The sequence below is a fragment of the Salvelinus alpinus genome, chromosome 12, assembly GCF_045679555.1.
Source record: "Salvelinus alpinus chromosome 12, SLU_Salpinus.1, whole genome shotgun sequence".
NCBI classification, from domain to species: Eukaryota; Metazoa; Chordata; class Actinopteri; order Salmoniformes; family Salmonidae; genus Salvelinus; species Salvelinus alpinus.
The window spans coordinates 5,701,738-5,714,856 of NC_092097.1; the positions used below are offsets into that span (position 1 = coordinate 5,701,738).

Here is a 13,119-nt window from a genome sequence, read left to right on the forward strand (position 1 = left end):
TGTATGTGACCAATACTTTGATTTGAGATATCAATCAAGTGCTGTTCGCCAAGCATGGGCTGATTCACTCACCTGTGAGGAGAACTATTCTACTACTGCTGTTTGAACTAGCCCTGCCGTCACCATTTAGACATTGGGACCACAAATGTCATATTGTCTTTTCTTTGTGGATTTTGTCTTACACAGGCATTTGAGTTGAAGCACACCCACTACAGATACACGTGCTGGTTTGAGCATCTTCATTCATTATTGTCTCTCACTTTTGTCTCAAATGCTACATTAAATGTAGAATCAGTTTAACAGCTGACAAACATATTATTTTACTATTGTAACATGCAGTGGGAATAATTATATTGTACCCGTCAGGAGCCTAGGCTTTTGCCACAGATTATAGAGTTCTCGTCTCTGGACCACACAAAATGTAGATAGCAGAATGCTAAGGCACTTGTCTCTCTCTACATCGGTCAGCAACATTGGTGACCAGAGTGGGATCCCTTTAGATGTGCCTATGGGGCCTGGGCACACAAGTGCTCCTAGAGAGAAGGGGGAATACTGGAATGGTTAACAGTTCTATAGTCTTCATCAGAGGCCCAGGCTTTGGGCATAGATGGTAAAGTTCTCTTTTCTGGACTGCAACATTGTAAGATTGTGCCCTCCACGGTACTTGATATACATTGAGTGGTAGGTTACACTATATTTAGATACTTCAAATACTGCCTGAGACACCTTTGCTATTTGTCTCCGGACTCAACAAATTGTGATGGTGTTTTTCTTTTAAATGTATCGTCCCGAAAAGGTGTATTTGGCGCATGCACACCTGGTCAAAAACAATACATATAATTTCCAGATATGTTTTTTTTATTTTTTGGTTATACATTTTAATTTACACCTTTTTTGGAAGTACTTACCGGGCATGACTGCAGTAAATGACAATAGTTGGTCAGCAAAACTCCATATTTGCGGAGTATAATGAACGTATGTTGACATTATACCGCTTGCAAATCGGTCTACTGGGAAAATAAATGGTAGCTAACTGTGCTAGTGAGGAGACTGGTCATATTCATCGTCTCCTGGTTCTACTACACGACATGATGTATATTAAAATGACCAGTTCCTAGGTGTATTGTACTAAGAGTAATTTATTGATATATTTTTACTGGCTTCATAACTTTACATCAGATTGATCTTAAATTGGTCAGCAATATTGAAAACATTATGGGATCACGCATTAACTTCTCCAGCTTTACATTATGGTAATTGACATTGTGTTGCTTTGTAGTGTACGTTAGGTGAGCCACGTTTCCTTTCGACTTTGTTTTTCATTACATATGCTGTAACACTTCCTTTTTTTTTAACAAACAGAATCCAATCATCACATAAAAAATTAACATGTGTATTATTTTACAGAGTTCTTATGTTGCTGTCCCCACAACGACCAATAAATAGTTAAAACAATGTAAATTCCTATGGAGGCTGTTCCTTATGAGGAGTATCAATATGGAGGACGGTGACTTAGTGCATACATACAGTACCAGTCAAAAGTTTGGACACACCTACTCATTCAAGGGTTTTTCTTCATTTTTACTATTTTCTACATTGTAGAATAATAGTGAAGACATCAAAACTATGAAATGACACATTGAATCATGTAGTAACCAAAAAAAGTGTTATAAAATATATTTTGATTTGTTTATTTGAGATTCTTCAAAGTAGCCACCCTTTGCCTTGATGACAGTTTTGCACACTCTTGGCATCCTTTCAACCAGCTTCATGAGGTAGTCACCAGGAATGCATTTCAATTAACAGGTGTGCCTTGTTAAAAGTTAATTCCACAAATTTCTTTCCTTCTTACTGAGCCAATCAGTTGTGTTGTGACAAGGTAAGGGTGGTATACAGAAGATAGCCCTATTTGGTAAAACACCAAGTCCATATTATGGCAAGAACAGCTCAAATGAGCAAAGAGAAACGACAGTCCAACATTACTTTAAGACATGTAGGTCAGTTGGAAAGTTTATTCAAGTGCAGTCGCAAAAACCATCAAGCGCTATGATGAAACTGGCTCTCATGAGGACCGCCACAGGAAAGGAAGACCCAGAGTTACCTCTGCTGCAGAGGATAAGTTCATTAGAGTTACCAGCCTCAGAAATTGCAGCCCAAATAAATGCTTCAGAGTTCAAGTAACAGACACATCTCAACATCAACTGTTCAGAGGAGACTGCATGGATCAGGCCTTCATGGTCGAATTGCTGCAAAAAAAACACTACAAAATGACACCAATAAGAAGAGACTTGCTTGGGCCAAGAAACAAGAGCAATGGACATTAGACCAGTGGAAATCTGTAATTTGGTCTGATCAGTCCAAATTGGAGATTTTTGGTTCCAGCCGCTGTGTCTTTGTGAGACGCAGAGTAGATGAACGGATGATCGCCGCGTGTGTGATTCCCACCGTGAAGCATGGAGGACGAGGTGTGCTTTGCTGGTGACACTGTCAGTGATTTCTTTAGAATTCAAGGCACGCTTAACCAGCATGGCTACACAGCATTCTGCAGTGATACGCCATCCCATCTATCTGGTTTGCACTTAGTGGGACTATCATTTGTTTTTCAACAGGACAATGACCCAACACACCTCCAGGCTGTGTAAGGGCTATTTGACCAAGAAGGAGAGTGATGAAGTGCTGCATCAGATGACCTGGCCTCCACAATCCCCCGACCTCAAACCAATTGAGATCGTTTGGGATGAGTTGGACCGCAGAGTGAAGGAAAAGCGGCCAACAAGTGATCAAGACTGTTGGAAAAGCATTCCTCATGAAGCTGGTTGAGAGAATGCCACGAGTGAGGAAAGCTGTCAAAGGCAAAAGGTGGCTAATTTGAAGAATCTAAAATACATATTTGTTTGATAACTACTGTCACGCCCTGGCCTTAGTTATCTTTGTTTTCTTTATTATTTTAGTTAGGTCAGGGTGTGACATGGGGGATGTTTGTGTGTTTTTGTCTAGTCGAGGGTGTTTGTAGTGTCTAGGGGGTTTTGGTAGAGTTTATGGGGTTGTGTTTAGGTATGTCTATGGTTGCCTGAGTGGTTCTCAATCAGAGACAGCTGTCTATCGTTGTCTCTGATTGGGAGCCATATTTAAGGCAGCCATAGGCATTAGACAGGTTGTGGGTAATTGTCTATGTCTAAACGTTAGTAGCTTGTGTATGCACTTTCGTTTTGTAGCTTCACGGCCGTTTGTTGTTTTGTATAGTTTGTAAAAGTGTTTCGTTTCGTGTTCATCTTCGTTATAAATAAAAGGGAAGATGTATTCATATCACGCTGCGACTTGGTCCACTCATTCACCAGAAGACGATCGTGACAACTACATGATTCCATATGTGTTATTTCATAGTTTTGATGTCTTCACTATTATTCTACAAAGTAGAAAATGGTAAAAATAAAGAAACAACCCTTGAATGAGAAGGTGTGTCCAAACTTTTGACTGGTACTGTATACATCATTGGGTAAAACATTCTCAAAGAGTCGCAAGATTGAAAGAATTGCACGCAAACGCATGCACGCACACACACAACACAGCTTGGAGCTTTATGTCCAAGTTTGGTACTCTATTGCTATGGGGGAGCTTCTCTCCGACTCAACCTTGAAGTCCTACATAGCGCATACACTATAGATGCCAGGGAAACCACATTCTGATTTCATCGTGGGGTTGGGGATGGAGGATTTTAAATATAACATTTTGTGACAGTGACATAACAGCTCTCCCCTCACTTCTAATAGACTACACAGAGGACAGGACAGCGTAACACGTGTCCGGGGAGGCGATGATACAAAGAGGGAGTGCAAAAGAAACACAGAGAGATGGGTAGAAAGAAAAAGAGATTAAATAAGTTAAAAGGGGCAGGATAAGCAAATACAAAACTCCCCGGCCCTCTACCCCCTCTCTCTTTCTGTGTGATTGAATTAGAGAGAAAAAAATGGACATCAAAAGGTTGTGTCGTCATTCTCATAAGGGACACGCCATTCTGAGAAGAATCCACCTGATTGGGCATGGAACCTGCCAGTCATTCCTAAACGGTTCCTGTCACTAGGGGCAGTGTTCTAAATCAGTGAGAAAAGGGTGAGTGGGGCTATGTGCTCTATTATAATAGCGACTTCTAGGCAGTATTACTGTGTGCATAGTATCATTTATTTACAAGAGTGCAGCCTTATTTACATATGTAAAACACTGGCAGGCATAACAACCACGTACAGATTGACTGTGGAGACAGAACGTTTGTCATAGAAGGGCAGAGGTGATTTACACTGTTGGGTTTCCTACTGAATTCGATCCAAAAGGAGGTAAAATAACGTCTGGCTATACACTACCAACCTAAAATCATAAATAGATGTTTGAAGGTACCAGTGGTTTGTTAAATTAAATAATGTGGTTGATTGTTTTTGCCATATTGAACTGAGCACCTTTTCCAGGAATTTATTAAATAAGATACTTTTTTGCAAACAATGTGAAAATCTGATGCTAACTTAACAGATATTCTAAAACACACAAACAGTAGATACAATATTACAAAGTAATTTCCCCAGTTCGGCCCAGAGACCAAAACACAGACAATATAACATAATACAGCAACCTGGAGGGTGGGGTCGGTCACCTTTAACCCTTGACCTCTAACCCGAGAGTGACCCCAGAAATGAACGACGGCAGACACTTGAATGTCGTGGTTTCCCGTTTGTTTGTTTGTTAAATAGTCCGGGGAGTTGATAGTCCTCACACAAGGTTGTGTGCTCTGGCAGGAAGTTGCCTCTAAGATAAGCTCAACCTACTCCCAGATCCTAACCTAAACCATTAGGGGAGGAAACGCATCACTGGCTCGAGTTCAATGTCTACATGCCACTTCCTCCTCAACACAATTCCATAAGAGAAGGAGGCGAGATCATCAATGACGTCACCCTAGTTCCCTCAGGACTCCATCTCGTCTCCGTCGAATGGCAGGGGCTCGAAGCTGCAAACCTCCTCATAGGTCAACCCTGAGAGAAAGAGAGAGATCAGAAGTGGCCGGAGTAGACGTCTACCTAGTTTAGTGCGAGTACCATGTTATGTTACACCTAAATGGTTTTATCATCCTCCCTCCACACACGGAGCAATTTCCCTCTCCCCCCCCCCCCCCCGTCACATACTTTTCCACTCCTCTATCTCCAGCTCACGGCTCTCAAAGCTCTGGTCGTATGGCTCAGACTCTGGTTCATCGTCTGGGTCGTGGTACTGGGAGAAGTAGGGGTGGGCCAGGGTCTCTGACGCTGTGATCCGCTTATCAGTGTCCAGAACCAACATCTTCTCTAACAGATCCACCGCTGGAAGAAAGAGAGAGAGAGAGAGAGAGAGAAAGAGAAAGAGAGAGAAAGAGAGATAATGTAAACGGAGTGTCTGTTTAGACAGTGTGAATGTGTGTGTTTGTGAGACACTAGACAGACTACCCCATTATTACCTAGTGGGTTAGCGCCAACGAACACGTCAGCAAAGTTCCTCTTGGGCATCTGGGGAAGGGAGTTAATGTAGTTTCTGGCCTGTTAGAGAGATACACAGAACAGTTCAACACACAGGTGACTTCAACACTTGAACTGCTTCTGAAATCTACCGACACCACACGTCGACAGTGAAGACAGATGATTTCTGTACACTTAGGGCTCGAATCCTAACTTGAGACCAGAATGTGTAAATCTCGCATTGATGCCAATAGGAGACTCAGTTACGTGCCCTGTGTATCAAGCGTCTCAGTGTAGGAGTGCCGATTTAAGATCAGTTTAGCCTTTTACATCACATTGAATAGGATTACATGGTCAGGGGGAACCTGATCGTAGATCAGAACGCCTACTCTGAGACGCTTGATAAATGGCCCCATAGAGCACATCTAAAGGGTTATGAAGAATACTGCAGTCTGGAGCTGTAGTTTGGAAGAGAACCCCTGTACACAACGACCAAACACATCATATACCATCAGGACACTCCAGATCACAGAGGGGCAAGGCCAGAAAAAGTAGTCAGGAATTAGGGATTGCAAAGCACTCTGGAAGGTGGTGAGATTACGTCAGAGATGCATGTCAGACAAAAAGTAGTCGGGTGCAGAGAGTAGGGGAGGGTTGGAAGAGCTCTGTGGGGCCTAACAAAAGACTGGGGGCATCATAGAGATCCATTTAAATTACTAGAGGGGCTATGTCATAAACCTTCAAAATTCCAGGATGGGGTAGCCATATTGGTCAGGGAGAAATCCAAACCAGTCTAATCGGAAAGGATGGCAGTAGAGGCATAATCCTGATTTTACTTATGCAGGAAAATAAAGGAAGACATGTGATATCAGAAATTGTGTAATAGAATTTAACCTAAAATATTGTCATACAATCATAAATACAGTTCATACGGTTTTATATGCATTTTTTGTATAAATAGTATCTAAAATATAAGTTAACTACCATAAACGTCTACATTTTTGTTTTCCTGGAAAACTGAGTGCTATTATATGATACAATATCAGTACTTCTTGCATTTATAATTTGGGGGACCCTGGGAAGGACATCTCATAGGGTCTCACCTCGTGGCTGGGCATCCGGCTAATGACAGAGTCCGGGGGCGTTCCTGTCAGCCTCATGATCTGCTGCAGCTGGTTAATATCTACAGCAGCCCAGGGTCAAGGGTCATAGGTCATACTGTCACACAGGGGAGAGGGTCACAGGGATGTCAAAGTGTCCCTAAACTAAATACTGAATAATTTTGTTTCGTGGGGAGAAGGGGAGGGGGGTGGGGGGGAAAGGAGAAGATAAGGGGATGAGAGGGAAGGGTAAAAGTTGACATGCTGTATGAGGTATTATTGAATAGAGACACAACTACAGGCTTTTAGAACAAAGCCAGCAGAGGAACGAGTGTCAGAAGAACAGAGCAACTCAAGACGAGAGGGCTCAAGGGGGCAGCTCTACTCAATGACAACTAGGTCAAGGTTCTCTTGGCTTCTGAAACAGCAGCCCATGTTGATGTAAGTACACAGGAAGTGGGGTTGAGTTACAGGGGCTATATAATGGCACGACAGGAAGAGAGTATAGTAGTAGTAGCAGCTCAATAAGGAGGTTGTTATAGAAACGGGCGAGGGCGGAGTGGAACAGAACATGGTGGAACACTCACAGACTCAGGAGATTTTTCATCAAGAGCTCAGGTTCCGGGGTTCCCATGAGGATCATTATAAGCTTCAACTGACCAATGTCTATACCATACCAACATCAAGGGAAAACTGAGGGATGGAAGGAGGGTGAGAAGGAAGGGATGGGAGGGTAGGGAAAAATAGGAGGGAGAAGTAGGAGGAGGGATACTTCTATGAGAACCTCAGACATATACTACCTGGTTTGCCCATGCATGCAGTTAGTTATTTAGCTAAGTGCACACTTCAACTGGGTGTAGGGGACAGGGGTCAATATGGAATTGGGCCATGACAACAAGTGCTTGTCACCATGTCACCATGACAACAGTGAAAGGATACGGTCGGTGCCGGGAAATAACGTCCTTCCGGTTAGCAGCTCCGCCATTATGCAGCCCACCGACCAGATGTCAACTACAACAACAAAACAACACTGTTAGTGTTCAGCTAGAAACACATATCCGTAAAATCATTTGGTATAACCATTAACTGCAAAATATTTTTTTGGGGTGTAAAAAAATACAATAAAACCTGGCCTATAGAATATACAGTATATTGCTTATAGGTCATACCTGTCATATTGCAGAGATAGTGTAATATACAGTGGATTCGGAAAGTATTCAGACCCCTTCACTTTTTCAACATTTTGTTACATTACAGCCTTATTCTAAAATGGATTAAAACAGTTTTTTTCTCATCAATCTACACACAATACCCCATAATGACAAAGCAATAAAAGTTTTTTTTCTCGAAATGTTGGCAAATTTATATAAAAAAAAAACCTGAAATATCACATTTACATAAGTTTTCAGACATTACTCAGTACTTAGTTGAAGCACCTTTGGCAGCGATTACAGCCTTGAGTCTTCTTGGGTATGACGTTACAAGCTTGGCACACCTGTATTTGAGGAGTCTTTCTCCCATTCCTCTCATTCTTCTCTGCAGATCCTCTCAAAACCCACTTCTGCATTGTCTTGGCTGTGTGCTTAGGGTTGTTGTCCTTGTGGAAGGTGATCCTTCGCCCCAGTCGGAGTTCCAGAGCACTCTGGAGCAGGTTTTAATCAAGGATCTCTCTGTACTTTGCACTGTTCATCTTTCCCCTGATCCTGACTAGTCTCCTAGTCCCTACCGTTGAAAAACATCCCCAAAGCATGATGCTATCATCACCATGCTTCACCGTTGGGATGGTGCTAGGTTTCCTCTAGATGTGAAGCTTGGCATTCAGGCCAAAGAGTTCAATCTTGGTTTCATCAGACCAGAGAATCTTGTATCTCATGGTCTGAGAGTCCTTTAGGTGCCTTTTGGAAAACTCCAAGCGGGCTGTCATGTGCTTTTTACTGAGGAGTGGCTTCCATCTGGCCACTCTACCATAAAGGCCTGATTAGTGGAGTGCTGCAGAGATGGGAGAAACTTCAACTAGCTTTTTCAAACAGAAATTTGTATCCTGTAGCTCTTACACCAAAAAGTTTTGGGACACTAAAGTCCATGGAGAATAAGAGCACCTCCTCCCAGCTGCCCACTGCACTGAGGCTAGGAAACACTGTCACCACCGATAATCGAGAATTTCAATAAGCATTTCTCTACGGCTGGCCATGCTTTCCTCCTGGCTATCCCAACAAGCACCCCCTGCAGCTACTTGCCCAGGCCACCCCAGCTTCTCCTTCACCCAAATCCAGATAGCAGATGTTCTGAAACAGCTGCAAAAACTGGACCCGTACAAATCAGCTGGGCTAGACAATCTGGACCCTCTCTTCCTAAAATTATCAGCCGCCATTGTTGCAACCCCTATTACCAGTCTGTTCAACCTCTGTTTCGTATCGTCAGAAATCCCTAAAGATTGGAAAGCTGCTGCGGTCATCCCCCTCTTCAAAGGGGGTGACACTCCAGACCCAAACTGTTAGACCTATATCCATCCTGCCCTGCCTTTCTAAAGTCTTCGAAAGCCAAGTTAACAAACAGATCACCGACCATTTCGTATCCCACGGTACCTTCTCCGCTGTGCAATCTGGTTTCCTAGCTGGTCACGGGTGCACCTCAGCCACGCTCAAGGTACTAAACGATATCATAACCGCCATTGATAAAAGACAGTACTGTGCGGCCGTCTTCATCGACCTGTCTTCATTCGACTCTGTCAATCACCGTATTCTTATTGGCAGACTCAACAGCCTTGGTTTCTCAAATGACTGCCTCGCCTGGTTCACCAACTACTTCTCAGACAGAGTACAGCGTGTCAAATCGGAGAGCCTGTTGTCTGTACCTCTGGCAGTCTCTATGGGGGGTACCACAGGGTTCAATTCTTGAGCCGACTCTTTTCTCTGTATATATCACAATGTCCCTCTTGATGCGGGTGATTCCTTGATCCACCTCTACGTAGACGACACCATTCTGTATACATCTGGCCCTTCTTTGGACACTGTGTTAACAAACCTCCAAACGAGCTTCAATGCCATACAACACTCCTTCCGTGGCCTCCAACTGCTCTTAAACGCCAGTAAAACTAAATGCATGCTTTTCAACCGATCGCTGCCCAAACCCGCCCACCCGACTAGCATCACTACTCTGGACGGTTCTGACTTATGTGGACAACTACAAATACCCAGGTGTCTGGCTAGACTGTAAACTCTCCTTCCAGACTCATATTAAACATCTCCAATTCAAAATTAAATCTAGAATCGGCTTCCTATTTTGCAACAAAGCCTCCTTCACTCACGCTGCCAAACATACCCTCGTAAAACTGACTATCGTACTGATCCTAGACCTCGGCGATGTCATTTACAAAATAGCCTCCACCTCTCAACTCAGCAAATTGGATGCAGTCTATCACAGTGCTATCCGTTTTGTTACCAGAGCCCCTTATACCACCCACCACTGCGACCTGTATTCTCTCGTCGGCCGGCGCTCGCTACATATTCGTCGCCAGACCCCCTGGCTCCAGGTCATCTATAAGTCTTTGCTAGGTAAAGCCCTGCCTTATCTCAGCTCACTGGTCACCATAGCAACACCCACCTGTAGCACGCGCTCCAGCAGGTATATTTCACTGGTCATCCCCAAAGCCAACACCTCCTTCGGCCGCCTTTCCTTCCAGTTCTCTGCTGCCAATGACTGGAACAAATTGCAAAAATCGCTGAAATTGGAGACTTATATCTCCCCCACTAACTTTAAGCATCAGCTATCTGAGCAGATAACCGATCGATAGCCCATCCCCATATAGTTTTTATTGTACTTTTTTCTTTTGCACACCAGTATTTCTACTTGCACATCTATCACTCCAGTGATCATTTGCTAAATTGTAATTACTTCGCTACTATGGTCTATTTGTTGCCTTACCTCCTTACGCCATTTGCACACACTGTATATACACTTTTTCTATTGTGTTATTGACTGTACATTTGTTTATTCCCTGTTGTTTGTGTCGCACTGTTTTGCTTTATCTTGGTCAGGTCGCAGTTGTAAATGAGAACTTAAATAAAGGTGAAATAAAATAAAAACTTCCATAAGGACAACCATCTCCACAGGGGAACTCTGGAGCTCTATCAGAGTGACCATGGGGTTCTTGGTCACCTCCCTGACCTTGGCCCTTCTCCCCCAATTGCTCAGTTTAGCCGGGTGGCCAGCTCTAGAAAGTGTCTTGGTGGTTCCAAACTTAAGAATGATGGAGGTCACGGAGTTCTTGGGGACCTTCAATGTCGCAGAAACTTTTTGGTACCCTTCCCAAATCAAATAAAATGTTATTGGCCACATACACATGGTTAGCAGATGTTAATGCGAGTGTAGCGAAATGCTTGTGCTTCTAGTTCCGACAGTGCAGTAATATCTAACAATTCCCCAACAACTACCTAATATACACAAATCTAAAAAGGAGTGAATGAGAATATGTACATATAAATTATTGGATGAGCTATGGCCGAGCGACATAGGCAAGTTGCAATAGATGGTATAAAATACAGTATATACATATGATATGAGTGATGTAAGATATGTAAACATTATTAAAGTGGTATTATTTAAAGTGGCATTGTTTAATGTGACTAGTGATCCATGTATTAAAGTGGCCAGTGACTGGGTCTCAATGTAGGCAGCAGCCTCTCTGAGTTAGTGATGGCTGTTTAGCAGTCTGATGGTCTTGAGATTGAAAAACAGCTTCTTTCTCTCAGTCCCAGCTTCGGTGCACCTGTCCTGACCTCGCCTTCTGGATGGTAGCGGTGTGAACAGGCAGTGGCTCGGGTGGTTGATGTCCTTGATGATCTTTTTGGCCTTCCTGTGACATCGGGGGCTGTAGGAGTCATGGAGGGCAGGTAGTTTTCCCCCGGTGATGCGTTGTGCAGACCGCACCACCCTCTGGAGAGGCTTGCGGTTGAGGGCGGTGCAATTACAGTACCAGGCTGTGATACAGTCAGACAGGATGCTCTCGATTGTGCATCTGTAAAAGTTTGTAAGGGTTTTGGGTAACAACCCAAATTTCTTCAGCCTCCTGAGGTTGAAGAGGCGCTGTTACGCCTTCTTCGCCACACTGTCTGTGTGGGTGGACCATTTCAGTTTGTCTGATGTGTACGCCGAGGACCTTAAAACTTTCCACCTTCTCAACTGCTGACCCTTCAATGTGGATAGGGGGGTGGTGCTTCCTCGGTGGTTTCCTGAAGTCCACGATCATCTCCTTTGTTTTGTTGACGTTGAGTGAGAGGTTGTTTTCCTGACACCACACTCCGAGTGCCCTCACCTCTTCCCTGTAGGCTGTCTCGTCGTTTTTGGTAATCAAGCCCACTACTGTTGTCATCTGCAAACTTGATGATTGATGTGGAAAAAATTAAGGGGTCTGAATACATTCTGAACGAACTCTATTATAGTATATTATTACCTGTCATATTGTAGTGCATCCAGTTAAGCATGATCTCTGGGGCGCGGTACCACCTCGTTGCTACGTAACCCGTCATCTCATCATCAGTGTGTCTTGCCAAACCAAAGTCCAGGATCTGACGGGTAGAAAGAGAGAGAGGGCAAAAGTGAGTGTGTGTGTATGCATGTGTGTGCACGAGAGATGGTTGTATGTATCAAAAGGTGTGGACTCAAGTCACATGACCTGGACTTGAGTTACAAATTTCATAACTTCAAGACTTAACTTGATAGAAAATAAAATGACTTGAACTTGGAGCCTAAAGACTCGGGACTCGACTTGAATTGGCAACAGACAAACAGAGAACACAGGTATAAATACACAGGGGATAATGGGGAAGATGGGCGACACCTGGAGTGGGGTGGAGACAATCACAAAGACAGGTGAAACAGATCAGGGTGTGACAGTTATACCCTATAGGGTCCGGATATATACCTGGTTAGGTTAACAGATTAGGAAAAACTGTTGGCCAAAGGGAAAACAATTTGCCCCACCACTCTGGGACCTGTTGTGCCACCTCGGACTGATTTGCTGTACAGCTATAGGATCGGTTGCAGTGCAAATGTAAAATTGTATGGAGAGAGGACTGCCAAAAATAAATATGCAGCTCCAAAAAATGTTGGTGATCAAAAATATGAACTGTTTACGTTGCAAGCTCACCAGCAATGGGGCATCAAGCAACAATTACTAGCATAGGCCTACTGGTCTTTTGGTATGAAATTGCTTGACATTTACCATTGACTTATGAAGCTTGCATTTGGAATTTGTTGTAAACATTAATTAGGACAATCAAAATATGTTAAAGACAAAATAATGAAAAGGGCTGTCTGGTAGTCTCAATAAATAGAAAAATATTTATTGTTGAACAACACATTGCATGTATCGATAACTTTTTTACTTGACTTGGAAAAAAAACGTATGACTCAACTTGCTCTTAGAATGCACGGCTTGGCCTTGACTCGAGACTCGACACGTTCGACTTGGGACTCAACATGAGACTCGGACCTTGCTTGTGACTCGAATAATAGTGACATCGTCCCACCCCTGGTATTTACAG

At 43.4% G+C, this 13,119-nt stretch overlaps 1 protein-coding gene across 1 annotated transcript in view; it reads right to left on the reverse strand.

The window, feature by feature from the left end:
• Positions 1-1,377: 1,377 nt before the first annotated feature.
• Positions 1,378-13,119, reverse strand: part of LOC139536519 (mitogen-activated protein kinase 14A-like) — a 53,452-nt gene continuing 41,710 nt past the window's right edge. The window contains exons 7-12 of the mRNA XM_071337080.1: positions 12,027-12,141; positions 7,514-7,585; positions 6,578-6,657; positions 5,477-5,555; positions 5,169-5,342; positions 1,378-5,018 (exon numbers count right to left, since the gene is read on the reverse strand). Of these exons, the coding sequence (XP_071193181.1) occupies positions 4,951-5,018; positions 5,169-5,342; positions 5,477-5,555; positions 6,578-6,657; positions 7,514-7,585; positions 12,027-12,141 (588 nt within the window). The 3' untranslated portion in view covers positions 1,378-4,950. The remainder of the gene's footprint in view (positions 5,019-5,168; positions 5,343-5,476; positions 5,556-6,577; positions 6,658-7,513; positions 7,586-12,026; positions 12,142-13,119) is intronic.